Below are 27,417 nucleotides of genomic sequence, written 5' to 3'. Positions count from 1 at the left end.
TGAGGGGCTGGACGCCCCTGCAGACCCCATAGTAAAGGCTGACTCCTGGGAGTCATGATCTCTTCTGGGATGAGGCACACAGAGGAAGAAAACCGTAGGTCTAGAGCATTGTTTGTCAACTTGTACACTCCTGATACACTGTTGTGGGGTGTTCTATGCATGAAGGAAGCTTTATGTGTCCCAAAAGGCTATGACAGAAATAGGTCTCTGGGTAGAAAGTATCCCCAGGCTGAGAAGTGCTTATGTAAACCCAGAAACCACAGAATTCTCTACAGTGGAGTCTCATCAGTTGTGCAAGATGAATCAATGAGGAAACATGAAGACCCAGAGACAGCCTCAGGATGCCTGGGCTGGCGTATCTTCTCTCTGGTTTGATAACCCTCTATTGCTGCCTGAATCTGGGCTAAGGTGGAAGATGAAACAGACCAGCAAAGAATAAAAGTATATAAAAACATTTATTCTTAGAAAACATGGTGATTTCTAAGTGTTTGTTGGAAAGTGAAAGCAGCAGTCAGATGGGCTCTAGGAGAAAGGCCTTGAATGCAAAGACAATTTACATATTAAAAACAAGGAGGCAACATTTTTACAAGGGAGGAAATGAATTAAAAATCAATTAAGATACCCTGCACAGCAGGGATGGGAATAGGTGAGGCAACTCCTAAGACCTGTGTCTTCGGGCAGATGATCTGCGGATGGGGGTGGTTCTCTTGGGAGTCTCTTCTTCCGTCATTTCCGCTGAAAGTTCTGTTCAAAGAATTATAGGAACAAAAGCTGAGTCACAAAGATGGTGTAAAGTGGATCTTAAAACATAGAGCTGCAAAGGTGAGCCAACGTGCACAGTGGGGAAGACATTACCAGGAAGAATGACTCTACAACCAGGCAAGCCCCAAGGAGACCCCAAGGCAAGCAAGCAGCTGCCAGGAGGGCGAGTCATACCATCCTCACTGGACTCATCACTTGAAAAGACAACTTTGGCTTTCTTCTTGGACTTTCGTTGCTGAGTGTTTGGACGATGACGGTTGGTGCGTCGAGGCTTAGGTGTGACAAAGTCATTGTCTGAATCTATAGAAGTCAGAGGCTGTCGCCTTGAGACTAGAAATGGCAGGGAGATGTGATTTTAAAAACAAAAACCAATAAATGACAGGGATGACTTGTGGGGAGTCCGTGTGGGCTTGTCTCTCATACCAGCAGAGGGTTTCTTGGCAGACAGGGCTTGCTGGCTGCCTTCTTGGCCAGTTTCAAGCTCCTCTATTCCATCCATGCCTCTGGTATGACATGCCCGAAGCTTCTGCTCAAATTCATCTATGGTAGCCTACAGGAAAAAAGTTAAAAACAGCACTGGAAACATTATCTCCCTCTTTAAAAACAGAGAAACAGAAAGATGCTGGGGCATTGGTGGCGCACGCCTTTAATCCCAGCACTCGGGAGGCAGAGGTGGGAGGATCTCTGTGAGTTCGAAGCCAGCCTGGTATTCAGAGCAAGTTCCAGCACAACCTCCAAAGCAATACAGAGAAACCCTGTCTCGAAAAACAAAACTCAAAACCAAAAAAGAAACTTAAATTATATTATATTCTAAGTAAAAAGCCAACCTGAAATCACTATATAGGGTGAAATTACAACTGAGTGACACCACAGGGGTGATGTGGCCTTAGGGTCATGAAAATGTCCAGTATGACACTGTGGTGACAAGTATGTGCCACTGTACAGTGAACCCAGTATCAGTGTGAACTGTGGACTCTGGGTACTGCTCTGTCATTCATTGTCACTCACACAATGAGTAAGATCACAGTACCCAAGGGTATGAAGATGATGGGGTAGAGGACAGGGACAAACGGGAACTCTACTTACTTAGTTTTGCTCTAAACACAAAGCTAGTCTAGTGCCAAGCATGTGACTCACGCCTTTCCTACCAGCACATGAGAGGCAGAGGCAGGGGAATCTGAATTTGGGGCCAGCCTGGTCTAGGTAGCAAATTCTAAGCCAGCTAGAGCTACACAGAAAGACCATGTCTCATCTAGAAATCGGCTTTTACTGGGGGCTAGAGAGATGGCACTTGCTGCTCCTGCAGAAGACCTGGGTTCAGTTCCCAGCACCCATGTGGCAGCTCACAACTGCCTGTAACTCAAGTTCCAGATCTGGCACCTTCACATGGACATACACACAGGCAAAATACTAATGTATACAAAATAAATTTTTTTTTTAGGACCGGGAAGTGGACATAGAAAGTGATCTCAAGTCACTCTAGTTAAATGGCTGTAGTGAGGCCAGCACGGCAGTAAGTTAAGAGTCCCACAGCACTCGAAGAACAGACTGTGTTCACTGAATAGGAACCCAATAGGGCCAGTCACCCTGCACCACTCACCTTGCCCTCAGGCTTGGCCCCACGACGCAGTTTGCCCACAACTGACAAAAAGGCACTGAAGACAGATTCATCTAACAGCTTATCTCCAAAGCAGTCAAAGTTGTCAAGCATCTTGTGAAGGCCTTTGTCTGTGAGGGGCAGCTGGGACACACAGTAGGCCAGGTCCCGGTACTGCCGCTCAGTTCTGCAAAGGGAGGGACTTAGTGAGGCACGCACGTCCTCCCCCTTCAGTCTCCCTTGGTACAGGGGGGCCACCAGGGACTCTTTCCTTCAAAGAGTCCCTCTTGGCACAAAATGACAGCATACCGGGCTGTGCGGAACCGATGACACAGCTTCTCCACCAAGCTCTCAGTCTGTTTGTCCTTGGTGATGTAGGACAGGAGCTGCCTGTGAGGAGGGGGAGTGTGACTGGCCAAGAAAGCTCTATTCTCAACTGCTACGCTGAATCCACACCCCCACCTTTGCTGTCCTTGCTTTCAAGAATGGTCTTGGCCATGGCCTACCACTGTTCCTTTTGTCCCCTTCTATTTACTGAGAATGCAAATAACAACAGCTGCTATCTAGTGACTGCTACTAAGTGCCTACCATATTGGGAGCCATGAAGCAAGTACTATCACTCTCATGTGGAAAACAGACAGACAGGGGTCAGGCTGTTTTCAGAGAAGGTACATCTGGGCTGAAGACAGTGGCAAGAGCGCTTGCCTAGCATAGGTTAGACCCTGCGCTCACTCTTAGTCATTCTTGGCATAGCATAATAACCAACCAACCAACCAACCAACCAGTATGAGTGGGGATTAAAAGTGTCTGGTTCCTAACTAAGTCTGTGTCACACACACACATACCCCATACCACACTACATCCCTGTAGGTCTAGAAAGCCATACTTCATGATAGTGTGGAAGGGCTCCTCCTCCACCCCACACTCTGGGTCTGACAGGCGGCTGATGATATCAGGGAGGAGATTATAGACTGCATTGCCCTGTAGGAGAAAGAGGCCACACATGAGAGGTGGGGCAGTGTGTGTGTGTGTGTGTGTGTGTCCATCCGTCTCCCTCTGCAGAAAGCCCCAAGCTGCTTCTCTCACCTTGTGGGAGAGCTCATTGAAGAAATTCTTGGCCAGGGCACCAATCTGAGGCACAGGGTCGATGAGCAGCACGGCCATCTCGCTCACCTGCCCCTTCACTTTCACCATGTCCTTCAGGATCAGATGTGTCATCACCAGGCCCGCTGTCCTTCGCACTTGCTGAGCTGGGTCTCGGAGGCTAGGAATAAAAGCTCTAGTCACTGAGATCAAGAACTCTTGTTTATACCTTAAGACGGATGCAAGGACCTATTGTTCTACAGTAAGCCACTCTAGAAGCAGCTCAAAGGCTATTTTGAATTGAATGCTGGAGTCAGGGACAATCAAGGCTTGTAGGCAAGATTTTAGAAGGATGCTTAACTTCCAGTGTCCATTTAGGGCCCGCTTGTACAGGGTGAAGAACTAGCAGATATTAAAGGCACTGCCACAGGCCAGGGGAAGAACTGTGACTCACTAATGGACTCCAGAGTGGAACTCTCACTGGTGTGTGAGGGATCTCTTACCGGGCGTAGAGATGAGGAGTCCAGGGATCCACCAGGTTGGGGAAGCGGATAGCCAGATCCCCAGTGGCAATCATGAGATTAGAGCGGACAGTGGGGAGTGAAGACTTCTCAAGCATGGTGAATAGTAGACGAAGCTGGGAGTCACAGAAAGAGGCACTGAGGGCAAAGAGAGAGTCATCAGGGCAGCAGGAAAGCTGTGTCGGTCCATCTTCCTGAGAGGAAACAATCTGGGCCTACCTGATCATGCAGAACTTGCCAAGGGCCAGTGAAGCAGCGGCACAGAGGGCTGGGTCGTTGTAGAGGCCAGGGTTGTTGCAGACCTTAAGCAGCAGCGGGACGAAGGCAGCTAGTACCTGGTTGCCTGTTGGAGGAACAGCTCCAGGTTTGGGACAGATCGCATTAGCTGCGGCAAAGGGCACATAGCATTTTTTCTTACCATCCAGCAGTTCCTTCTCACAGATGCTATGGATTAGCTCTGCCTCTGTGTCATCAGCGGTGGCCCCGACCAGCCCCATCTCTTCCTCCATAGTTGTTTCAGAGCTTGTGTTCTGAAGGGAAAGAAGCCAGTGATCTCAGTTGATCACCTTTCTTTTTTGACACAGGTGCTTATATAGCCCAGGCTGTCCTGAAACTCTCTATGTAGCTCAGGCTGGCCACAAACTCACAGGGATCTGCCTGCCTCAGTCTCCTAAGCTGGGATAAAGGCCTATGTCACTTTATCCTGCTTTCAAACAAATTTAAAACGACTTTTTCGTTTTCATGAGTGTTTTACCCTGTACGTATGTAAGCATGTGTGCATTGCATGTGGAGGCTAGAAAAGGTTACTGGATCCCCTGGAGCCGGAGTTACAGATGCTTGAGAGTTACCATGTGTGCTCTGGGTCTGAACCCAGGTCCTCTTCAAGTGCAGCAAAGGCTTTTAACCTCTGAGCCATCTCTCTACGCACAAGATATCATTTTTTATTCTGCGTAACACTTTATTTGCATGAAGAGATCTAAAGATGAAGTTTATAAAATCATCCATGGAAATACCAAATATGTCCGTAAGGAGAAAAGAATTCATGAGCGGAGAAGGGAATATTAGATCCCCTCATAGGTTTTTAAGTTGCTAAGGCAGGCCTCTACACCCCTTCCTCTGAAGACATAACTGACTGTAAATGGCAAATAAAGGGATCGTGTCCAACCCGACATTGGTTCAAGGTCACTTCACCCCACTGCTGAAAGACTGTCTTATTTGTCTATAAGACAAATATGCCTTTAGCATAGAGGACACAGGATCTCACCAGGTGACAGGCTAGTAACACAGGCTGATAAGAGGAGGGGCTGTTATGTATGTGTTCAAAGAAATAGCGCCTCAGATGGGGCCAGTATCCTAGTTTAAGGTATACAAGTCAGTCTGTGTGTACCTAACACCCCCTACTGGACGAGCAGGGATAGACCCATGCCATCTTTCTTGATGTCCATCTTCCCCAGGGGAGTCGCAACAAAGAGGCAGGTTCTTCACTTACTAATAGAGAAGCAGAGATTTCCCTAAGAAGCAATGTCCCAAGGTTATGCAAGCCTGGGGACTGCTTGGGGACAGAAGCCCATCACCCAGCCACTGGTTCACCTTCTCCTTGGGCTCCTTGGTCCTGTGCTCCTGCTCCTCCCGCAGAACGCGCCGCCGGCCCAGCTCGCCACTCACTGCTTGTTCCAAATGGACCAGCTGCTGGAGGGCCACATCCCCAGCCAGTGACAGCAGGTTCATCAGCAGGAATGTGGGGAGCGTGGGGACAGTCTCCTCTGATGTCGAGGGAAGGGAAGAGCAAAGGAAGGCATAGTCAGGTCCCATTAAACTTCCTTATTCATGTGCTACTCAAGCTAGGAGCAGGTGGTGGGGTGGGACACGTGCCGTGAACAAAAATGAGAGTGTGGGCCGAGGTACCTTACTCTTTAGGGAAAACAACAGAAGCTGGCTGCCCACTCTGTCCCCAAGCAATCAAACTTACTGGGGTCCTCCTCAGTGGTGGTCTTCTCCAGCTTCTCCAAGGCTTGCTTTGCACAGCCTTGCAGCATCTGGGCACAGATCACTTCAGGGCCCTCTGCCAGCTGGTAGGTCAGGCTCACTGCCACCTCTTTGAATGGGATCCAGAGGGGATGTGGATGTGCAAAGCCTAGGGGAAAGGGGCAGTTGATCACTGCAGTCAAAGGACCAGACACACCCACTTCAGGCCCCTTTGATACTTACCCTTTGTGACCATCTCCCGAAGTCGTTCAAACAACACGTGTTCCTGAGGCAGCCGGAAGGGAGGCTCACGTTCACCCAGGGAAGGCTGAGAGGAAAACAAGATGCCAGGGTGGAGAAGGCAGACAGGAGGCTCTGCACTCCCCCCCTCAGCTGAGCCACAGCCACCCCATATCACCTACCTTTCTCCTATCTGAGATGTTGGAAATGGCAAGGCACACCTGCTGGGCCAGCCTGTAGTCCTGTGGAAACTTCTCATCCAGCCCTACCCTCACCAGAGTGTCTAAATTGCTTCCTATAATTTCTGGTTTTCCTCTACAGAAAACAAGAAAGGAAAACAAGAGTTAAAGGCAGTCCTGGGCAGGATTCTACGGGAGACAATGACAGTGTGGGAAGGTCCCAGTACCCGCTGTGAGGTTCCTAGAGCCCTGAAGCACTACAGAAAGGCCCTGACTCAGGGCCAGGTCCCTGGATCCCCTTGTGTTAGTGACTATTAGGTAGACTGTTAGGAAGGCAGGTGCTCTTTCCATCCAGGCAGGTGACACAAGAAAGCTCAACTGGCTGACATCGACTAGCGAAGGGAAGAAAGGGCTTTTCAGACCCCCCTTTCCTTCCCACTCTATTCCTTTCTGTCTGAGCCTCACCGTGCCATCATGCCAAGAAGCATGACCGAGGAACAGCGCTCCAGAGGAGAGCAGGGGACCTTTTCCGTGGTCCGCTCCCAGAGCAGTTGGGTCACTGCTGGTTTTATCTCATCCTTCTGCACAAACTCACAAAGCTGGGGAGAAAAGAAAAATAATTCTGCTTCAAAATAACAGTTCCCTGCTGGTTTACTTGTCTGAAGACAACATGGAGACCTCGATGGAGTAGAAGAGAAGGGGGTGCAAATGTCCAACAGGATTTTGAGGGGGTCTTCTTGCTCCATTCTCTACTTTTCCACCCCATGTCTTTCTTCAAGGCTACACTTCCTAAAGTAAAGCATTCCAATGGATCTTCTGAGTTTGCTGTAGACCACCATCCTGACCACCTGAGTATCTCTATAATTTTTCTTGGTCAACCTGTCCATGACAGGGTTACTATCCTTCTTGTCTTTTCATTTCCCAGCAATCGCAACCCCCTCTTCTTTACACGTGCATTCATTCGTTTTAGTGGTCCAGCCCTGAGTGTGTCTCTCATCACTGCACACCTACGGGAGCCTCGAGCAGCACTTCTACCCTGCCCACGGTTCTCCAGGTGGCTGGCATGGGAAAGGCAGGCCAGCTCTTCTCTGCCTACTGCAGAAGTCACAAGCAGCAGGCAGCTGGGAAATATTGAGGCAGTTGCCACCCCCAGGTCCTCTCTTTCCCCAGAGGGAACAAAGGCCAGGCCCAGCAGATGGCACCACTCCAGCAGCGCAGATTCACCTCATGAAAACCTAGGGTCCTTTGACTTGAAGGCTCATGCTCCCAGCTTGATTATCTTCTGAAGATAATGGTTTTGAGTCAGAACAAACTTCTTCATTCTCCAGATAGGCTACTGGACTCTCTTTGGTTTTTGACACAAATTCTCTCCTCTCTCTCAATCTGACTAAACTTCCATGACCCACGTTGCCTACTACCAAGCCCCTGACCTTCACTGTAAGCAGCTCTGTGATCTCTGTTACAGCACACAGGCTGGATATGTTTTCTTGAGCTTGTACTGTATAAGTGCTACAGTCAAAGCTGGGCGGTGGTGGTGCACGCCTTTAATCCTAGCACTCAGGAGGCAGAGGCAGGCGGATCTCTGTGAGTTCGAGGCCAGCCTGATCAACAGAGCAAATTCCAGGACAGGCTCCAAAGCTACACAGAGAAACCCTGTCTTGAAAAACCAAAAAAAAAAAAAAAAAAAGAAAGAAAAAAAAAAAAAAAAAAAAAGGTGCTGCAGCCAGGCAAGTTGTGAAACCTCTGAGCCTCCCTCACAGAATCCCATTCTACATACACAAAGAACTACCCAGAGGTGCCCAGTGGTGGTAAGAATAGCGCCCAGCACACAGTAAACAGCATGTGTTATTACTGCTTACGGTTACTACATATGCCACACCTGAAGCTTAACACTGAGGAAGCCGTGGCAGGATGGTGGGCATGAGGCCAGCCGGGACTACACAGTGAGAAGACAGCCTCAAAGTAGCAAACACCAGGCATATAAATATAAAGTTGCGAATCAGAAAGCAACTAATCTCAAATCTCTGTGGGGCTGAACAGATTTCTGCACACAGGAAGCAGCCACTAATTCTAACTGCTGAATGAGAGGGGGACTTACGATTTCCTCAAGACACTGGATGGTTCCGACAGAGGCGTCCACTAACAACAAAGAGAGGTTCTGTACCAAGGCCTGGGCCGTGGCTCTGTGGGAACAGTAGACATCAGTGGTCACTATGACTGGGAAGCTGACTTGACAAACAGGCTGTTAGGTTAAATAACTGCTTGAAGTAGGCCTCAGCAGAAACTGACCCTGGGCTTGGTACCAAGCAGTTCAGAAGTCCCTGGAAGAATAGCCTCAGGACACTTTGGAAATCCCCAGAGAAGCTGACCTCAGAGAAGTTAACCAAGACAAGGAACCCCATATACCTGGCTGAGTCCCCTTTTGGGCTGAGGTAGAGTTGGCGGTAGGCATTCAGTACAGCTTCCCGGACACCAGGCTCCTTAGACCAGATGAGAGGCAGCATGCGGCGAACCCCAAACAGAGCCTGGGGTACCCCAAATTGGAACACCATCACAAAGAATTCAATCACTTCCTGCACCACTGAGAACAAATACAAATGTCACCCATCTACCTGACAAGTATTATACTACTCACAGATAGAATCCCTGTCAACACAGCAATATGAAAGTAGAAGTCATTGTCATTGTCCCTGAGACATGACACTGGCTAAACTAGGTAAACTGTAAAATGTTAACAGTGGTAAACACTCCCTGACTTTTAATGGTGCAGGCATCAGGGGCTGGACGATAGCTCAGTGGTTACGAACACTGGCTGCTCTGACAGAGGACCCAGGTTCAGTTTCTCAGTACCCGCATGGTGGCTCACAACAAATCCTAACTCCAGTTCCAGACGATCTGACTGCTTCTGCTCTCTACAGGCACCAAACTACATGTGGTGCACATATACACAGGAACAACACTCACACACATAAAAGTAAACGAAATCTTACAGCCAGTCCTTTCTCAAGAGCGCCCCCTACCTGTGGTTGTGTTTTCATACATCATCTTGCTGATGATGCTGATGGCTTCTGTGATCTTCTGGGAGAAGCTGCAGGCATCCTGCAGATACTGCACCAGCATCTCCTGCTTCACCAGCTCATCGCCCCTCTGGGGTACCTCAGGCTCAGACACACTGGGAGTGTCTTTACTGTCAGTTGGCGCTGGGACTGTGTCCCCATGAGACTCCTGTGTGGAAGCTGCAGGGCCTAGGAATTAGAGAGGTACAAGAAGTTTTGTCAGGTGTACCTGGGGGATCCAGTGGGTGCCAGCATCCCTGTGTATTTCTTTCCACAATGTAAACATATGAACTTAGAACCTACTCTAACACACTTTGGTTCATTTCTTAATGGATTCCTGGAGGCCCCTCTAGTTTGCAAAGGTTCCCTACAACCAGGCCACTGCCGTTCCAGAGCAGCACCAGCCCCTCCTCCCCTGCCTCCTCCAGCCCGAGGCTGTGCTTGCTAACTGAAAGGGTTACCTTTGAAGATAATTCCCAGGAGATTCAGGAAGCTGGTCTCTTCTAGGTCTGTGTGACTGAAGGGTTCAGACTCTTGGAAGTGGCCGGTGGCTTCTCGAGTGAGAATAATAGCCTGCCTAGAAAAATACCAGCCTGTCACCAATTCAGCACCCAGAAGAGTGTCAATGAAGCCTTTGAAGGGATCCTACCTCATGATTCCATGCAGTCTCTACACATAGTACCCTAAAGAAAAGGGCTTCGCCTTATGCTTAAAAAGCTGAGCAGTACCTACTAGGACACTGGGTCCCAAACATCAAGCTTTTCCTGTAGTCTTCAAAGAATGTGGATCTTTTCGTTGTTGTTTTGTTCTGTTTTGTTTTTTTTGTTTTTTGTTTTTTTTTTTTTTAGACAGGGTTTCTCTGTGTAGCTTTGGAGCCTATCCTGATACTGGCTCTGGAGACCAGGCTGGCCTCGAACGTGGATCTTTTTAAAGCTTTCAAATCACAAACCTGGGCTAGCCAGATAGCTCAACAGGAAACATACTCACCACAGACCTTAATGACTTTGAGTTTAATCCCTAGAACCTGCATGGTGGACAAAGACAACTGATTTCCAAAAGTTGTCCTCTGATCTTTACATATGCTGTACCCCTAATGCTTGACCCCATAAATACATAACTATATACAAAAGCCTACTCCAGCTGGGCAGTGGCAGAGCAAGTCTTTAATCCCCACACTGGGGGAGGCAGAGGCAGGTGGATCTCTGTGAGTTTGACGCCAGCATAGTCTATAGAGTGAGTTCCAGGACAGGCCCCAAAGCTCCTGAGAAACCTTCTGGAAAAACCAAAAAGCCTACTCCAAACACCTGTGTGAAAATCTACTATATTTGGAGTCAACAGACTTTCAGTAAGTTGTTACTTTTATGGCTTAATTGCACAATGAGTTTCTTTTCTTGAAACAAGAGTTTTACAATGTAATCAGAATGACCATGAACTCACTATGTATCCCAGGCTGCCCTTCAACTCCCAATTCTTCTGCCCCAGACTCCCTAAACTTTTGGATTAGGAACAGTGCTGCTGCCCCACAATAACATCTGTACAGCCGGGGCGTGGCTGGAAGGCACAGTTCCACAGCAGAGCATATGCTAAGCACAAGTAAGCTCGGAGTTTTGTGCCTATTAAGAAAAACAAAAAGGAAGCAGGTTGCACCACTACTGGTTTATTCGGTGCTGGGGATTGAAGCTAGGGTTTCATAGAATCTGAGGTGAGCTCTCTACCAGCTGAGCCACATCTTCGTCCCCTTTCACCTTTGAGATAAAGCTTCCCTACAAAGCCCTGGCTGTGAGAGACCTTGCTAGCTTTGAACTTGTAGCTTCCTCCTGCTGCTGCCTCCTGTGTGCTGGGATTAATAACAGGCATGCACCATTATACCAGGTTCACTCAGTTGTCTGTGAAGTGCTAGGAACCAAATGCAGGGCATTGAATATAGATCTCCAGGCCTGGGAACGGCTTTTTGTTTTGTTTTGCTTATCTGGCCCTGGGGATTGAACCTAGAGCCTCATGCATGCTAGCGTGCGACCACTGACACATCCCCAGCTTTCTTTAAACTGAGATAGAAGCTCAGTAAGTTACTCAGGCAGGTCTCAGTAGTCGTTCCTGACTCAGGTTCCCAAATAGTTTGGATTACAGGCCTGTGCCATAGACTGAGCCTGAGAGTAGTTTTAAAAACAATTTAAAAAGTAGAAAGACACCTGGTGGTGGTGGCGCACGCCTTTAATCCCAGCACTCAGGAGACAGAGGCAGGTGGATCTCTGAGTTTCAGGATAGGCTCCGAAGCTACAGGGAAACCCTGTCTCAAAAGCAAAACAAAAAAGTAGAAAGGCAGTTGTGAAATATGCATTTGGTCAGACATTACTACAGTAAAAATATCACCTCTGGCAGCAGCATACTTAAGTACAAATCATTTTTTTGGTTGGTGGGGTGGGGTTTCTCTGTGTAGTCTTGGCTGTCCTGGAACTTGCTCTGTAGACCAGGCTGGCTTCGAACTCATGAGGATGCTAAGAAGAAGGCAGGCTCGCCAGCTGGATATAGAGCAAGGAGGGTGGGCATAATGGAGATGAGGTAATAAAGCCACGAGGCAGAAAGCAAATGAACAGAAATGTGTAAATTTAAGTTATAAGAGCTAATTAGAGGGGGCTGGAGACATGGCTCAGAGGTTAAGAGCACCGACTGCTCTTCCAAAGGTCCTGAGTTCAATTCCCAGCAACCACATGGTGGCTCACAACCATCCGTTATGAGATCTGGTGCCCTCTTCTGGTGTGCAGATATAATACATGGAAGCAGAATGATGTATACATAATAAATAAATAAAATCTTTTAAAAAAGAGCTAATTAGGAACAAGCCTTAGCTATTGGCTGAGCTTTCTAATTAAAAATAAGTCTGTGTCTTTCCTTGTGAGCCGACAGCTCCACACAGCTGCAGAGAACACCCTAGTCTTTCACATACTTGTAACTGGCTTTGGCAAGCAGCTGACGGATGCGTCCTTTCACCTCCTCCACAGTCTCCGTGTCAGCAATTTGTTGGTCTCCCTCTTCCTGGGGAAGCTCTAGAAACTGCTGCAGGGTAGACTTCACTTCTGGCAACATGGCTTCCCATTCCTCCTCTGGGTCTAGCGCTGCAGCTGAATGGGAGTCTTGTTTAGTCTCTCTCTTAGGGTTTATGACCTCAAGGACAGAGCAAGCCAGACTCCTGGAGCAGTGACTACTCACAAGCAGCTGCAGTTTGCCTCTGGGCTGCTCTCATCTCTTGTAATTTCTGGGTCTCCTTCTGCAGTGGTCCAGCAAGGTCAGTGTCACTAAGCTGTCAAGGTAGAATGCATATCAGGTCACTAAGTGACACAATTCCATCTGTCTCCATTTCACTCCTCTTTTGCACACACAATGTTTACTTACCTTGCAGGAAAAGGGATTATTGGCTACGAAGCTGGCCAGCAGCTGGATGGCATTTTTACATACGAGCACTGACTTGTCTGCCAGACGCCCCACTGCTAAGGCCATCACTGCCTGGAAACGCGTCAGGGGGAGGACCTAGATAGCAGAAGGAGAATCAACACAAATTTAGAACCACCCAACTGCAGCCTATGGGCCACATCCAGTGGACGACAGCTAATATTTGGCTTAACACAAAATCTTAATCCTATATAAAGATATTATTTTTTGGTATTTTGGTGTGGTTTTTCTTCTTGTAACTTTTCATTTTGTACCGTTCATGGGTATGAACTTGGTAGATGACAATGGCAAGCTGCAATGCCCAAAGGTTGAAGACACCCATGAGTTTAACCCAAGCCACCCACTCATTCTAAAGAAGCTTTTCTTTGGGTTATAAAGTATATGAGTATCAACGCACTGTGGTCCTCAACCAAAGCAGGCACCTTTGTCCTTGGAAAGGGAAGACTTTTCTATCTTTTAATTTTACTTATTTATATTTTATGTATGAGTGCTCTGCATATATACCTGCATGCCAGAAGAGGGCATAAGATCCTATTATGGATGGTTGTGAGTCACCATGTGGTTGCTGGGAATTGAACTCAGGACCTTTGGAAGAGCAGCCAGTGCTGTTAACTGATGAGCCACCTCTCCAGCCCCCCCATGGCAGACTTTTATTACTGGTAGTAAGAATATCAAGTTTAGACTCTTCTTGGGGCAGTTACCAGATTCTGTGTCTATTTAAAAAAACAAAACAAAACAAACAAACAAAACCCACTTTTTTCAGGAGTTAGAGAGATGGCTCAGAGATTTAGAATACTGGCTATTCTACCAGAGGACCTGGGTTCAATTCCCAGCACCCACATGGCAACTGTCTATGATTCCAATGCCAGGGAGTAAGAGTCTTTCTGGATTCCACAGGTACTGTACACATGTGGTACATAACACAAGCCAGCAACACACCCATACATATACAATAAAAATAAAACCATTTTTCTTTCTTTCTTTCTCTCTTTTTTAATTGAGACAAGGTCTCATATAGCCCAGCTGTCTTCAAACTTTCTATGTGGCTAGGATGACCTTAAACTACTGACCCTCCTACCTCTACTTCCCAAGTTCTGATATCTCAGGCATTCCACAATGCTCAGCTAGATTCTCTCTTTACTTCAGCAAGTATACAGAGGATATTAAGAGCTTTAGCATAGGGAAGGTTGTTTACCTTCTGCTGGACAATTCGGGTAAAGAGCTGCAAAACACGGCTTCGAACAAAGGAGTTGACATCATGGCCATGAGCTTGCAAGATGTCCAGGAACTGATCTCTGGTTTCTCGAGCTGTTTCTTCTAGTTGGTCACCTTTTAGGACCTGCAGGACCACCTCGGCCATGGCTGCAAGCACAGCATTGCGCATCATGTAATTCTAGAGGGAGACATAAAGTTGAAACAGACCTCTCCACTGCTGTACACATATTCCTTTCCCTCAGTCTTCTGCCCTTCATCAACTAAGCTGTGACTTTCCTGGCCAACTGTTTAGGTGTTTATCCCGAGGCTCATAGGAAGAGGATGAGTCCTGAGGGGATTTGTCTGCTCAGAGAATGTCAGAAAATAAGTAAGAGCCCAAAACAAAGACTGGTGATTCCTAGTCTGAAATGCTTGGGACACAGTAGTTTGGATTTTGTATATCTATATATTCATAGTACCTTAGGGATGGAAACTAAATCTAAATGTGAAATACATCTATGTTTCAAATATATCACACTCATAGCCTAAGGGTAATCTTAGATACCACCAAGCCTGATGACCCGAGTTTGATTCCCAGGACCAGTGAAGGGAGAGAACCAACTTCCACACATATGTACACATTATACACACAAAGAAAATGAACATATAACTTTTTCTTCTGAGATAGGATCTCACTATGAAGCACTGTCTGGCCTAGGAATATGAAGAGCAAACTGGCCTCAAATTCACAGAGATCCACCTGCCTCTGCCTCCTGGGTGCTGGGATTAAAGATGTGTGCCATGCCTGGCAAATAATATAATTAAAAAAAATCAGATCTATCTATAAATGCACATTTGAGAAACATTTTTTATTATCCTTTATATTTGATCATGCTGTGACCTGATTGGTTTGAAAACATCACCAGTGAGACACGGAAGAAGCAAGGATGGGCAGTCTGAAGAATCCATGTGGCAGAGCATACTTTTAAAAATATGGGTTAATTTAAGTTATAGGGGCTAGCTGGAAACAAGCCTAAGCTAAGGCCCAACTTTCATAATTAATAAGTCTCTATGTCATTATTTGGGAAAGAAAGACTTGTTACAATAAAACTTTACGAATAAGCATTCACTTTCCTTCCTACTCCTTTGGAACAAAGTAGAGCAGACCAGCCTCTGTGCCAAGAAGTCTGTTATGTAATCTGGTAGGGAGCAGGACAGAGAACAGAGTCTCACACAAGAAGTTAAAGAAAATGAAATCAATGAACAGACTGTATTTGACATTTCCCTGGGAACCCCCAACACTAGTCTGGGAAGAGGCCAGGTAAGCATCCAAGAAAGAGAATTGAGAGGAATAGCACAGGTTGGTTGAGAAACTCCTTGTTTGTAGAAAGTGATGCTAGCCAGATGAGAGCAGGAGGCTCAAGCCAAGGACTAGACGGCACTGAGAACCAAAGCTGAGTCTCTCTCACTAGCCAGGTGCAGGTCATCTCCTCTACCAGAGCTGCACAGAACCAAGTGATATAAAAACAAGATTCATAAGAGGGCTCCTTATGCTTCTCTATAGACACTGTCACAGCAATACATCCAAACAACCCATTCTCTTTGTGTGAAAATCTATTCTGTGGACAGTCCTCCTTTGAAGCCTAGGCCAGGATCCTCCTTTCTAAGTCCTCTGGGTCTTAGGCTCCAGGTGGACACTTCCATTCTAACTGAAAGCTACTTTCTTTCTCAAGAAATAACCTTGAAGCCAGGTGTGGTCACACAAATTTGTAATTCCAGCACTTGTAAAGTAGAGGTAAGAATTCAAGGCTAGCTTTGGCTAAACACAAGTTTGAGGCAAGCCCAGGCTGCACAAGACACTGCAAGGGGAGAGATATAAAATGAATATGAACCTTGGCTAGGCATGGTAACACACATATAATTCTGAAACTTGGGAGCTAGCCTAGGCTACATAGCAAGCCCCTTTTCCTTCTTACCCTGTTGTGTATGTTTGATGTGTGTGTGTTTATATGGAACGTTTGCATCTCAAAGGACACCTTAAGTGCCAGTCTCTGCCCTTTTTCTCTGCATAAACTTACATGTAGGCGAAATACTCATACGCTAAAAATTATAAAAAAAAAACTTTAAAGGAAACAAATTTTTCAACTTTTAGACCACGTACTTAATTAGTATGTATAAGTCTCTGGGTTGTTACCCAGAACCACATTAAAGTAGAGAGAAGGCAGGGTGGTGGGGGGTGAGTGGGTGGGTGGGGGGTTCAATAATGGGCTTAAAACCCCTAGACAAATCTGAGATTCCCTGGACTACCCACCTCTCCATCCAGATGATCTAGCAAAATGCACATGCTGGACATAAGGATAGCTGGGATTCGCTCTGCTAGCTCAGTGAGGAAGGCTGAAAAGCCCTTTGTCCCAGCCGTGTCTCGACTCAGCTCCTGTGGACACTTCTGTCCAATCTCTCTACAGAGGAAAGAAAACACAGATACGGCAAAAAAGCTCAATTGTTGGGTTCCCAGTAAGGGGAGCCAAGACAGGAAGCCACCGTCCATGGAGAAAGAAAGGGTCTCTGAGGAGGAGGAGCCACCTTACGATCTCTCCCACGATGCTCTTCATCCCATAGTCTGTTGCCCAGAGACTCACAGCTGCCACTAGCACGGATGGCAGGTGCTCAAAGTGCTGCAGCATCTGGATAATCTTCACAGTTGCACCTGGGGAGCACCACTGTGAGGCATTCAGGGAGAAACGGCAAAGCAGGAGGCAGGAGCAAGGCGAGAGGCAACTTACTGAGCATATGATTGTAACGGACCAGGGCCACCCCAAGCAGGTGTGCTATGGCTTCCCTGGTGGGGCGGTTCTTCTGGTGACTAATGGTGGGATTCTCCAAAAGGCGGTAGCAACAGCCAGTAACCAAACTAAAAAAGGATGGAAAGAAATCGCTGTCTGGAGTCAAGTCCCTGGCAGCTCCCTTACTCATTCTGTCGCTACTGTGTCCAAAATCTAGATTTCTAGAGCTCCATTCCTCCAGTCTGATCACCTTTCACATCAAGGAGCTTTACGGAATGCAAACCCCCCAAAAATGGGGGTAATTTTTACATTCGGATTAGCAAATTTCAGCCAGTTACCATGACAAGAAACCAAAATATTATGACCGAGATGGTAGCACAAGGTTACTAAAGACTTTTGTTAGAAACAGTCAGTTCAGTCTTCACTTAACAGACTTTGCATTTACATCTGCTGTAACTAACTGACCATTTTAGTTTCACTTTGATTATTGAGCCAGGGCCTCTCACTGGGACCTAGGGCTCACTGCACAGGCTAGGCTGGCTGGTGTCTCCACCTTCCCAGTACTGTGCCACGTTTGGCTTTTGAGACAGGTGTTGAGGGTCAGATGTTAAGTCCTCATGACTGTATGGTAAGCACTTTACTGAGTCACCTCCTCAGCCATTATTATTTGGAGACAGGCCTCGGGATGACCAGGAAGTCTTGCTGCCCTTGAATGCACAGACACCTGACTCTTCTTCCTGAATGCTGGACTTATAGGTTCGTGCCACTAAGCCTGGCTACTTATTTTTTGAGACAAGGTCTTGCTATGTAGTCTTGGTTGCTCACAGTATAGCCAAACTGGCCTTGAACTCCTGGCAAACCTGCTTCAGCCTCTCAAGTTCTGGTATATAGGCAGGTACCACCATGCCTAGTCACTTCCTCCTTCGTCAAACACATACTTCATCTCCTTTCCGCAGTTAAATCTGACACTACTCAGATGTCTAACAGGCACCTCAAACTCCATGTCCAAAGCAGGACTTCTGATCTTTCCTGCCAAATACCTGCAACCTCCTGATACCTCTATTATCAGCAACTCCTTTTTTCCAAATGCTCTAGCCACAACCCTGGGACGGCATCCTTGGGTATATTTCATACCCAATCTATCAGCAGTTCCTGCAACACCGCAAGAAAAAGAACCCAACTACTCCCCATCCCCTGTGCCACTCCAGGGTCTTGCCTTCATTACTGAACTGGTCTCACTCCCTCTGCTGTTCTGCAGCCTATTTCTATCCCAAACCAGGATGACTCCAGGAAAATACAGTCACATAACCTCACTGCTCTGCTTGTGAATGGTCCCATCGGGCACTGAGCATAGATCAAAGTTACCATGAGGCTTATCAGGCCCTGCAATGTGGCCTGACCCACCAGCCCACCCTCATCTTCTCTCAGCTGCCACTCAGACCTCACTACTATTGGTGTGTTGTGGGATATTCAATCACTCCATGTGAGGATGTGTTGCTGTTTTACCTCATTTGCCTTCTGATTGGTTTAATGGCCAATAGCTAGGCAAGAGAGGATAGAAACTGTGGGAAGAATGGGGGGGTAGGGAGGGAAGGGATGTAGATTCCCCAGACAGACACAGAGGAAGTGGAACCTGCAATACTGAGGAGAGGTAACAAGCCATGTGGCAGAATGTAGATTAATATAAATAGGTTAAGTTTTAAGAGCTATTTGGGAACAAGCCTAAGCTAAGGCCAAGCTTTCATAATGAGATTTGGGAGCTGGTGGTCCAGAGAAGACTGGCTGCACTGGTGCCTGCTGGGCATGCTCTCTCCTTAGAGTCTCTGCAGTCACTCTTCCCTTCTCCTAGCCTTGCCGTGCCTTGAACTATTCGCAAATCTCCCATTAACTTCCTCTGGATCTTGGCTAAAATGTCTCCACCTCACAGAGGTCCTGCTGGAACAGGACCTAGCCCCTTCCTTCATTTTGCTCCATGTTAACATATCACAATACATACTATGTGTTTTCCTTATTTTAAACATTGCCCAAGCAGGAGTGGCAGCTCCACCATTTGGGAAGCTTGAGGCAATTTTATGAATTCTAGGTTAGCCTAGACTATAATAGTGAGTTCAACATCAGCTGGGCTACACAGCAAAGACCAACCTAAAAAAACAACTCCCACCTAAAAGCACAAACAACCACCCCAAACTACCTTCTATTCTAAAATATAAAGTGTCTATAATGATGCCCACTACACACCTAGGGGATTCTTAGTAAATACATTTGCACAAATATAGATATTAACAATGAGGAATTCATTGTGGTGGCACATGCCTTTAATTCTAGTAATTGGGAGGTGAAGACAGGTGAACCTCTGTGAGTTCAAACCCAGTTTGGTCTACATAGAGACTTCCAGGCCAGCCAGGGCTGCACAATGAGACACAGGTTCACAAAAATAACAAAGAAAAAAGGCTTATCTAGCAACAGAGCCTCATCCTCAGAGCTCAAGATCATCTGCAGCCACTGTAACCACCCACCTGACAAACTCCTCTTCAATTACTGAGTGGTTCCATAGGTGACGAATGTCCAACTGGAGTAGCTGTGTTAAAAGCTGAAGAACCGGCTGCCTCTCTTCTTCCCAGTCAAAGCCATGGGCTGCCTTGGCCTGGGCCTTCTTACCCTAAAGTGATCATATAGACATTCAGGGGTGGATATCAAAGAGAGAGTAAAGATGACCTAGCCTGTGCACCCATATTAGCCAGTATCAAGGCAAGGCTAGGCAGTTCCATAGAGGATTACAGGTTCTATCTAGAATGCACAAGTACTCTGTGTCAGGGAAGGAGGTCTAGTACTTGGGGGACTCCCTCCTAAAGCCCAAGCAATAACAGTAAGCATCCTAGAATCACTGATTTCTTTCCCCTCAATTCTCTTACCCCTCATATAAAACGGGCCAGGAATTTCCACTTACCTTCCCACCCACTTCCAGGTTGATGAGGCTTGTCCGGCTGGTCATATTCTCAAAGGACTCTAAGAGGCGTATCAGGGCATAGCAATTCATTTTGAGGGCATTGAGATGGGCACTTCTATCTGATACACTCAGAGTTGTATCATCCAGGATGGACGGAAGTTCCTGGGAGTGGCAGGATACCACTGTGAGGGGCAGAATCTGGGAGTTGGTCTCATTGACTTTTTTCATGTACCCCAACTTCCAAACACTTAGCACTTGTAGCCATCAGATTACCAAAGATCTGTGTGTCATCTCTCAGTGGCCATGATATAGCTAAGTCCTTTGGGACCCCTGACCCTTGTATCTTTAATACAGCCTGTTCCTACTTTGATTCCAGTTACCACAAGTCCTCCCTGGCACCTGGAGAACCAACCCTACTGGAGTGAGGTGGTTCAGAAGCAGGAAAACTTTTGTTGGTCCGCCCTTACAGTGAACGCACATTACTCTGTATCGACCACCAAGATTACAGACCTGAGTAGGTCAGAGACCCTGGACTTAGCCAAACCGACTGAATCACAACAGCCTTGATATCATCACATGGCTGAGAAAATGTAGGAAATGCTAAACATAACACCTTCCAGCCCGACCCCCAGACCCAGAGACACCTTTTATCAGGAATTCCAGGGTATCTTCCTTGAGGCCAGGATCTATACTTCGAAAGTGACTATGAGGGAAAGAAAGTGTGGGAGTGAGACAGGAGCCTGCAGAGCCCATTCTCATAGATCAGATTTAAAGAATCAAACATGAGAAAATACTCATGAAACTGCCAAATAAATACAGTGGAAGCTGGATAAATGCTCACTATGGATGTCAGCATCCAGAGTCAATCATCAGTGAGCCTCTAATTTGGAATTTCAAAACTAACATGCAAAAACAAACAAAACAAAACAAAATAAAAGCACCAGTTCTTTCAGAAGCCCCATGTGTGTACTTCACTTACTGTAAAATACTGTAGACTGTATCAAAGTGCTCCAGCATAGCCAGAGGTCCCCGAGCTCGGAAAGCAGACTGAAAGGCTAGAAAATGAAGGATGATGCTTAATTTAGAGGAAGATAGGACTTTTTGGTAAATTCTATTTCTATGCAGAAGGCATTTAGCTGACATGTTCCTGAGTCTTCCATCTTTGTCTTTCATGATGTTGTTTTTGTTTTAATTTTTGGGTTTTTTGTTGTTGTTGTTGTTGTTAATTTTTGTCTTTTGAGACAGGGTTTCTCTGTGTAACCCTGGTTGTCCTGGAACTCACTCTGTAGACCAGGCTGGCCTTGAATTCAGAGATTGGCCTCCCTCTGCCTCCTTAGTACTGGGATTAAAGGTGTGCACCACCACTGCATGGCCCATCTATTCTATCAAAAGGTAGATGATAAGTCTGATATGGTGGCATATAGCAGCTATAACCTTGGCATATAGCAGCTATAACCTTGGCAACTCAGGAGGCTGAGGCAGGAGGATTAAGACTTGCAACCACTGGCTGTTGGTGGTGCACCCTGCTAATTGCATCACTTAGGAGGTAAAGGCAGGAGGATTTCTGTGAGTTGAAGGCCAGCCTGGCCTATAAATCGAGTTTTAGAACAGCCAGGGATACACAGAGAAATCCTTGGGGGTAGGCATGGGGGATGGGGTTGGGGGAGTTGCTACCAGAGAGATCCTATCATTAAGCAAAATCAAAACCACAAAACAAGGAAAGAGGCAGCATCCTAACCCTGATACTAACTGACCCCTCTGCAGTGGGGCCACTTCTCCACTCTATTTTTCCCCCTTTACATAACCCTCATTTCAGTCAACAAAGCATTGCACACATGACAAGGTCAGTGATGTAGCAGCCACCTACTCCCTGATGTTTACATAGTAACAAAACTGCCTGATGACACAGGTTTAGAATATATCCTGCTAAACTATGTGTGACAGTATCTCGTGAAAAAATAAGTTTGAAATTATGCTACTCCTTTGCTTCAGTCACATTTTTGGTAAGGTAAGCATCTGTAGACTTTTCTTGCCTGACACAAACATTATTTCCATTACTGCTTGTATACCTGATGTGAATCCTATGTAAAAAAGGTTGAGTGCCAGGTGGGCGTGGTGGTGCACCTCTTTAGTCCTAGTCCTGAGGAGGCAGAGGCAGGCTGAAGTCTGTGAGTTTGAGGCCAGTCAAGGCTACACAGTGACCAATAAGGAAGGAAGGAAGGAAGGAAGGAAGGAAGGAAGGAAGGAAGGAAGGAAGGAAGGAAGGAGAGGGGAGCTGGGGTGATCATATACAAGACCCTAAATGTCCCTTAGGTGGTTCTGCCCTACCACAAAAGACAGGCCGTCTCTTTCCCTTTTAATTGTTTAGGTTGTTTACTGATATTAGAACAGACCCCGTAACCCTCCCTTTGCTCTGTGTTTGGGTCTAGCTTATTCATCTTGCTCAAACCCCACATGCTTGGTCCTGGCCTCCTTCACCATGGCCCGTGCTCTGGGAAGACTTACACTCCTGCTCCCTTCCTTTCAAAGCGCCTATGGGCATATCTCCATTGTACACAGCAGGTTCTGTTTCATTTTCTTCTGGGGGGGTGGGGGTGGCAATAAGGCCTCATAATGTCCATCAGGCTGGCCTTGAACCCACAGAGATCCGCCTGCCTCTGCCTCTCCAAGTGCTGGGATTAAAGGCGTGAGCGACACCTGGCTCATTACATTTTCATACACAAATATCTTGTACTTTAGTCATATTCACCCCATTTTTGTCATAAAAATATGGAATGTTTCTTCCTGTATCATTCCAACTTTGGTACATGCGCTGCTAAAGTGAGCATTGTTTTTACTTCCTCACACAAGATGGCCCAGGGTTACTTTATACTTCCCTTGGCCTGGTGCGGGAATCAACCTTTTTTTTTGTTTTTGTTTTTCAAGAGGGTTTCTCTGTGTAACAGCCCTAGCTGTCCTGGAACTTGCTCTGTAGACCAGGCTGGCCTTGAACTCAGAGGTCCACCTGCCTCTGCCTCCCAATGGCATGTGCCACCACCATCCAGCTGGAATCAACAATTCTTGGTGGAGTCCTGGCTCACTATAGGGTAGAACAGTTTATAAAATCCAAGCTCAGGCTGGAGAGATGGCTCAGAGGTTAAGAGCACCGACTGCTCTTCCAAAGGTCCTGAGTTCAATTCCCAGCAACCACATGGTGGCTCACAACCATCCGTTATGAGATCTGGTGCCCTCTTCTGATGTGCAGATATACATGGAAGCAGAATGTTGTATACATAATAAATAAAATCTTAAAAAAAAAAAAAGAAAAAACCCAAGCTCTAAGCACTGGATAGTCACTGTTGCTCCTGGCCAGAAGCCCTAGTCACTAAGGAGGCTGAGGCAGGATTAAAAACTCAACTGGGCTACAAAGTGAATTCAAGGTTAGACCGGGCAACTCAGCAAGACCATGTCAAAATAAAAATAAAAAGAGGCTGGTGATGTAGCTTGGTAAAACACTTATCTGGCAGATGCAAGACCCTTATTCAATCCCCAGTCCTGAAAAAAAAGAGAAACCAATCCAGCAGATGAGAAGGACGGGCAGGAAGACCAGGAGGAGTTCAGGAGACTGATCCGGGTTGTACCAGTCCTTCCTTGTCTCAAAAAAAGAAAAGAGAAAGCACAAGACAGAAATGCCTTTTCCCACTTCTGAACTTCCCAGCAAGGAACTGCCACCTCCAATAGGAGAGAAGCTGGAGTCCCTAAGCAAGCCTGCTATTGTTAATGATGAGATGAACTGGGTTGTTGTTTTTCTTGTCTTTCTAGAAGAGGAAACCAAGACATTATGAAGAAGTTGTTCAAGATCAGAGCAGTGGAGGAGAGTCAAACCCAAGCAGCCTGCCTCCGGCAGCTTCGGTCTATATGTATTTCTCTAAGCGACCTAGTAGGAACCAATTCCAAAAAGTGCAGAGACATTGTGGGTACTTACTGATTAAATATACAGGTTGTTTGTAGTCTTACGTAGACATCAGGAGGTAACTACGCTGTGTATATAATCACAGGCTACACTGTCAATGAAGAGCCACATATATGGAATTCCTACTCAACAACGGGAGTGAAAACTTACTATTGCCTAATGGTGGTGTAGCCACGGTTACATTTACAGTATGCATCTGTAAGGTCTGTGGTGCAAACACATTCACTCTGCACTTCAAATTCTATTAAAGTATGGCACAGACAGCTATGAACATTATATAATTCTTGGTAATAAAAGACTACATTCTTAGCTATGTAATTGCTCTAACTGTTATTTAGGGTATATTTATCCTCATAAATTTACTATAAAATGCTAATGCTGTGTTACTCTAACAGCAGCCTCATACACCTTGTGTCTTATTTTTTTGTTGTAGAAATTTAGCAGTCATTGTATCCAGGGTTGACATTAGAATGAACAGCTGTTTTTGGTTTTTTTTTTATAAGTACTTTGACCTTGAAGAATCCTTGTGGAAAACAGTGATTGTTTGCTGAAGGGGCATTGCAGCCAACCTATGACTGTGGTCACAAGACACCTCAGGCACACCTGCGGCTTTTGTATTACTGTGTATTGCAGACAATACATAATATAATAAAGGACTAGAGTTGTGGGGTGTGTGATGCTCTCCTTCAGTAAGACATGTAAATTAGATTAGGGACCATGGTATGAGGAAATACTTTGTGTAACAATAAATGTCTTTGTATGGCTGTTTGGGGTTCAGTCCATCTGAGAGGCTGGACCTTCCTGTTGTCACATAGATCTTAAAATTTCATCTTAGAGTGCCTTCTTTCCTCAACCGAGGCGTGCTACACAGCACACCCTGACATTTCTTCTTCTTCTTTTTTTTTTTTAAAAGATATATTTATTTATTATGTATACAGTGTTCTGACTGCATGTATGCCTGCAGTCCAGAGGCCAGAAGAGGGCACCAGATCTCATTACAGATGGTTATGAATGTGGTTGCTGGGATTGAACTCAGGTCCTCTGGAAGAACAGTCAGTGCTCTTAACCTCTGAGCCATCTCTCTAGGCCTGGACATTTTTTCTTGAGGTTTTGATCTTTGTTTTTGAGACAAAGTTTTACTCTAGTCCAGTCTGGTCTTGAACTTTCAGCAACCCTCCTGTTTTAGCCTCCCAAGTGCTGGGATTACAGGTGTGCATTACTACGTCAGTTTTCTTTGGTGGCTGGGATTAAACTGAGGACTTTGTGTATACCAGGCAAGTAGTGCAGAGTAGGCTATACCATTTTAGAAGCCTGCACATGTATACTCTATGATGCTGCTTCATAATAATGAATCATCTAGCAACAGACTTCTCAAAACAAATGACTATGGTGTGTGTTGCTGCAGCTATGACTCTCCTTTATTGCACTTCTTGGAAACATGTTGTAGATTCAGGAGTGTTCCCCAAGAAAAGTCAAACACTATCACTGCCTATACTGCCCCCCACTTTTAACTTTACTCATTAATTGTACGAAGATTGGTGTTTTGCTTGTATACATACATACATACACACATATATATATTTCTGTACACTACACGAACAAGTTACAGTCAGTTGTGAATTGCCATGTGGGTGCTGGGAATCAAACCTGAGTCTTCTACAAGAGCAGTTGGTGCTCTTAACCTCTAAGCCATCTCTCCAGCCCTTAGCCTACAATTCTTAATTTTACCAGGACTTTACATTGGTTCATAATAAGAGGTAATAATATAAAGCAGTGCTCTTTACCTAGTGTAACCAGGTAAAGCAAGACTGTTTCTTGAGTAAATAACCCAGGGAGGATAGTCTAGTACATTTTGTGTCATGAATTCCATGCACTGCTACCAAAAAAAAAAAAAAAACAAAAAAAAAAACGGTAGGGAATAGGAAAGATATTTCTTGTCCAGATGGAGTATCACAGTACTGCAGAACAGAAACGATATACGAGATGTGTGTCTATTGAAGTTCACTGGTAGCCATGGGGTCTTACCTCTAAGCTGGGATGGAAGATACTTGATGGGCAAAACCTCTTGAACAACATACTGATTCACACCTCCACTTTTCAGCAACTCCTCTGGAGATAAGGGCAGATGGAATTCAAAGTTTTGCGAAGACATCCTTCTCCTACTGGTTCACAGGCCTAGAAGCCAAACAAAGTCAGTCAGTCTAAACCAGAAGTTCTGAACCTGCATGCCTGTCTCTTAAGATCATAAAAAAAAAAAAAATGATTTGTAACAGTAGCAAAATGATAGTTATGAAATATCAATGAAATAATTTTATGGTTGGGAGTCACCACAACATGAAGAACTATATTAAAGGGCATTGAAGCCGGGTGGTGGTGGTGGTGGTTGTGCACGCCTTTGATCCCTGCACTCTGGAGGCAGAGGCAGTCAGATCTCTGAGTTCAAGGCCAGCCTGGTCTTCAAAGCAAGTTCCAGGACAAGTTCCAAAGCTACAGAGAAATCTGTCTCCAAAGGAAAAAGAAAGGGGGGAGGGGCATTTAATATAGCATTAGGAAGGTTGAGAACCACTGATCTAAATATAAGACTGTTTTTTTTTTTAATATGTAGCAAGAGCATTTCTTTCTTTCTTTCTTTTTTTTTTTGGTGGTGGTACTGGGAAATAAACCCAGCATCTTTGGTATGTCAGGCAGGTACTTTACTACTGAGATATAACCCCAGCCTCAAAAAATTATCTGGTTCAATTATTTCCCCCACTTTCAATATATGATTTTTTTTCAGTCTTACAAGCAGCTATTAACATTATCTTGTAAGATATAAGATCAGGCCAGCCTCTGCAACATGGTCTGGGCTACAGAAAACCTCCCTCCCCCTATATAAGAGCAACCCTAGATGAGAATTTAATTCTTGTTATTATTCTGTCGCTAGGTCACTGAGTCCTCATGGTCTCATCTCTAAACTGATATTATTCTGGGGATCGAATGAGTCAAGGGTTAAAATATCCGTAAAGAGTCGGGTGTGGTGGTACATGCCTAAAAATCCAACACTTGGCTGAGGACTGCTGAGTTTGAGGCCAGCAGGGGCGCTGCAGTGAGTACTAGGCTGCCAAGGGCTATCTCAACAAAGCAAAACAAAAAATTAAATATTAATGCACTATTCAGTGACAATCAGTGTGCACACACAGCCTTATTGCTTCCATCTCAAAGCGGGACGATCCTTAGAGAAAGTGTCGTTCGGCATCGGGGGTTCCTGGATGCACGATGAACGAACACTAGCATCTACTTTATTCATCCCGTGTGTGATCCTGCAGTCTCCTAATCTCGGTCTCACGGGGTGCACAACGAAACAAACGGAATTTCCAGGTTGGGCGCGAAGGTTACGCGATCTGCCCGTTCCGTTTCTGAGCTGTCAGACTGCCTGCCACCCCGGACCTCAAGGACATCCGTAGCAGACGTCGCTGACACACAGGCCATGCCCCGGGACCTGATGGTCTCAGCCTTTCACCTCCCGCCTCCTATCCCTTCCACACCTCACACGGACGCCGGGACACCGCTCACCCGCCGCCTCTCCGCCAGGGGTCGACCCGCAGAAAAGGCGGCAAGAAAACACCGGGGCACGATGCGCGCCAAACAGCGAGACGGTTTTCAAGCTGGCGAAGGAAGCAGCCAATCCCGGGCAGGCTGAGACGGAGGCCCG

General features: G+C 46.1%; 1 protein-coding gene and 1 non-coding gene across 3 annotated transcripts; both read right to left on the bottom strand.

Moving 5' to 3' along the window:
- Positions 1-521: 521 nt before the first annotated feature.
- Positions 522-27,417, bottom strand: Ncapd2 (non-SMC condensin I complex subunit D2). 2 transcript variants are annotated; one of them, XM_027428300.2, is made up of 32 exons: positions 27,279-27,417; positions 25,752-25,901; positions 20,754-20,829; positions 20,419-20,477; positions 19,775-19,956; positions 19,344-19,486; positions 16,828-16,955; positions 16,628-16,751; positions 16,356-16,503; positions 14,046-14,243; positions 12,794-12,928; positions 12,611-12,701; positions 12,348-12,522; positions 9,865-9,980; positions 9,368-9,592; positions 8,754-8,928; positions 8,446-8,530; positions 6,813-6,946; positions 6,351-6,483; positions 6,172-6,256; positions 5,933-6,097; positions 5,554-5,726; positions 4,382-4,493; positions 4,183-4,306; positions 3,946-4,101; positions 3,446-3,623; positions 3,246-3,340; positions 2,669-2,749; positions 2,363-2,546; positions 1,186-1,312; positions 937-1,092; positions 522-744 (listed from the first exon to the last, which is right to left on the bottom strand). In XM_027428300.2, the coding sequence occupies exons 2-32, from the start codon at positions 25,876-25,878 to the stop codon at positions 659-661; spliced, it is 4,176 nt and encodes a 1,391-aa protein (XP_027284101.1). In that variant the 5' UTR covers positions 25,879-25,901; positions 27,279-27,417; the 3' UTR covers positions 522-658. The 2 variants fall into 2 exon arrangements, with proteins under 2 accessions (XP_027284101.1, XP_027284100.1); XM_027428299.2 differs by having other exon boundaries at positions 27,251-27,384.
- Mir2424 (microRNA mir-2424) lies at positions 20,024-20,098 on the bottom strand. Its single transcript, NR_105185.1, has one exon. It is a non-coding gene; the product is annotated as a microRNA mir-2424 (primary transcript).

This window comes from Cricetulus griseus, chromosome 8 (assembly GCF_003668045.3).
Source record: "Cricetulus griseus strain 17A/GY chromosome 8, alternate assembly CriGri-PICRH-1.0, whole genome shotgun sequence".
NCBI classification, from domain to species: domain Eukaryota; kingdom Metazoa; phylum Chordata; class Mammalia; order Rodentia; family Cricetidae; genus Cricetulus; species Cricetulus griseus.
This window is presented reverse-complemented; position numbering and strand designations above follow the sequence as displayed.

Excerpts from the sequence above, each read along its gene's own strand:
- Ncapd2 (XM_027428300.2), bottom strand. The coding sequence starts at position 25,878 with ATGTCTTCGCAAAACTTTGAATTCCATCTGCCCTTATCTCCAGAGGAG. Across the intron at positions 6,947-8,445 it reads TCCAGTGTCTTGAGGAAATC|CTTTGTGAGTTTGTGCAGAA; the intron begins GTAAGTCCCCCT and ends TTTTCTCCCCAG. Across the intron at positions 6,257-6,350 it reads ACATCTCAGATAGGAGAAAG|CCTTCCCTGGGTGAACGTGA; the intron begins GTAGGTGATATG and ends TTTTCCTCTCAG.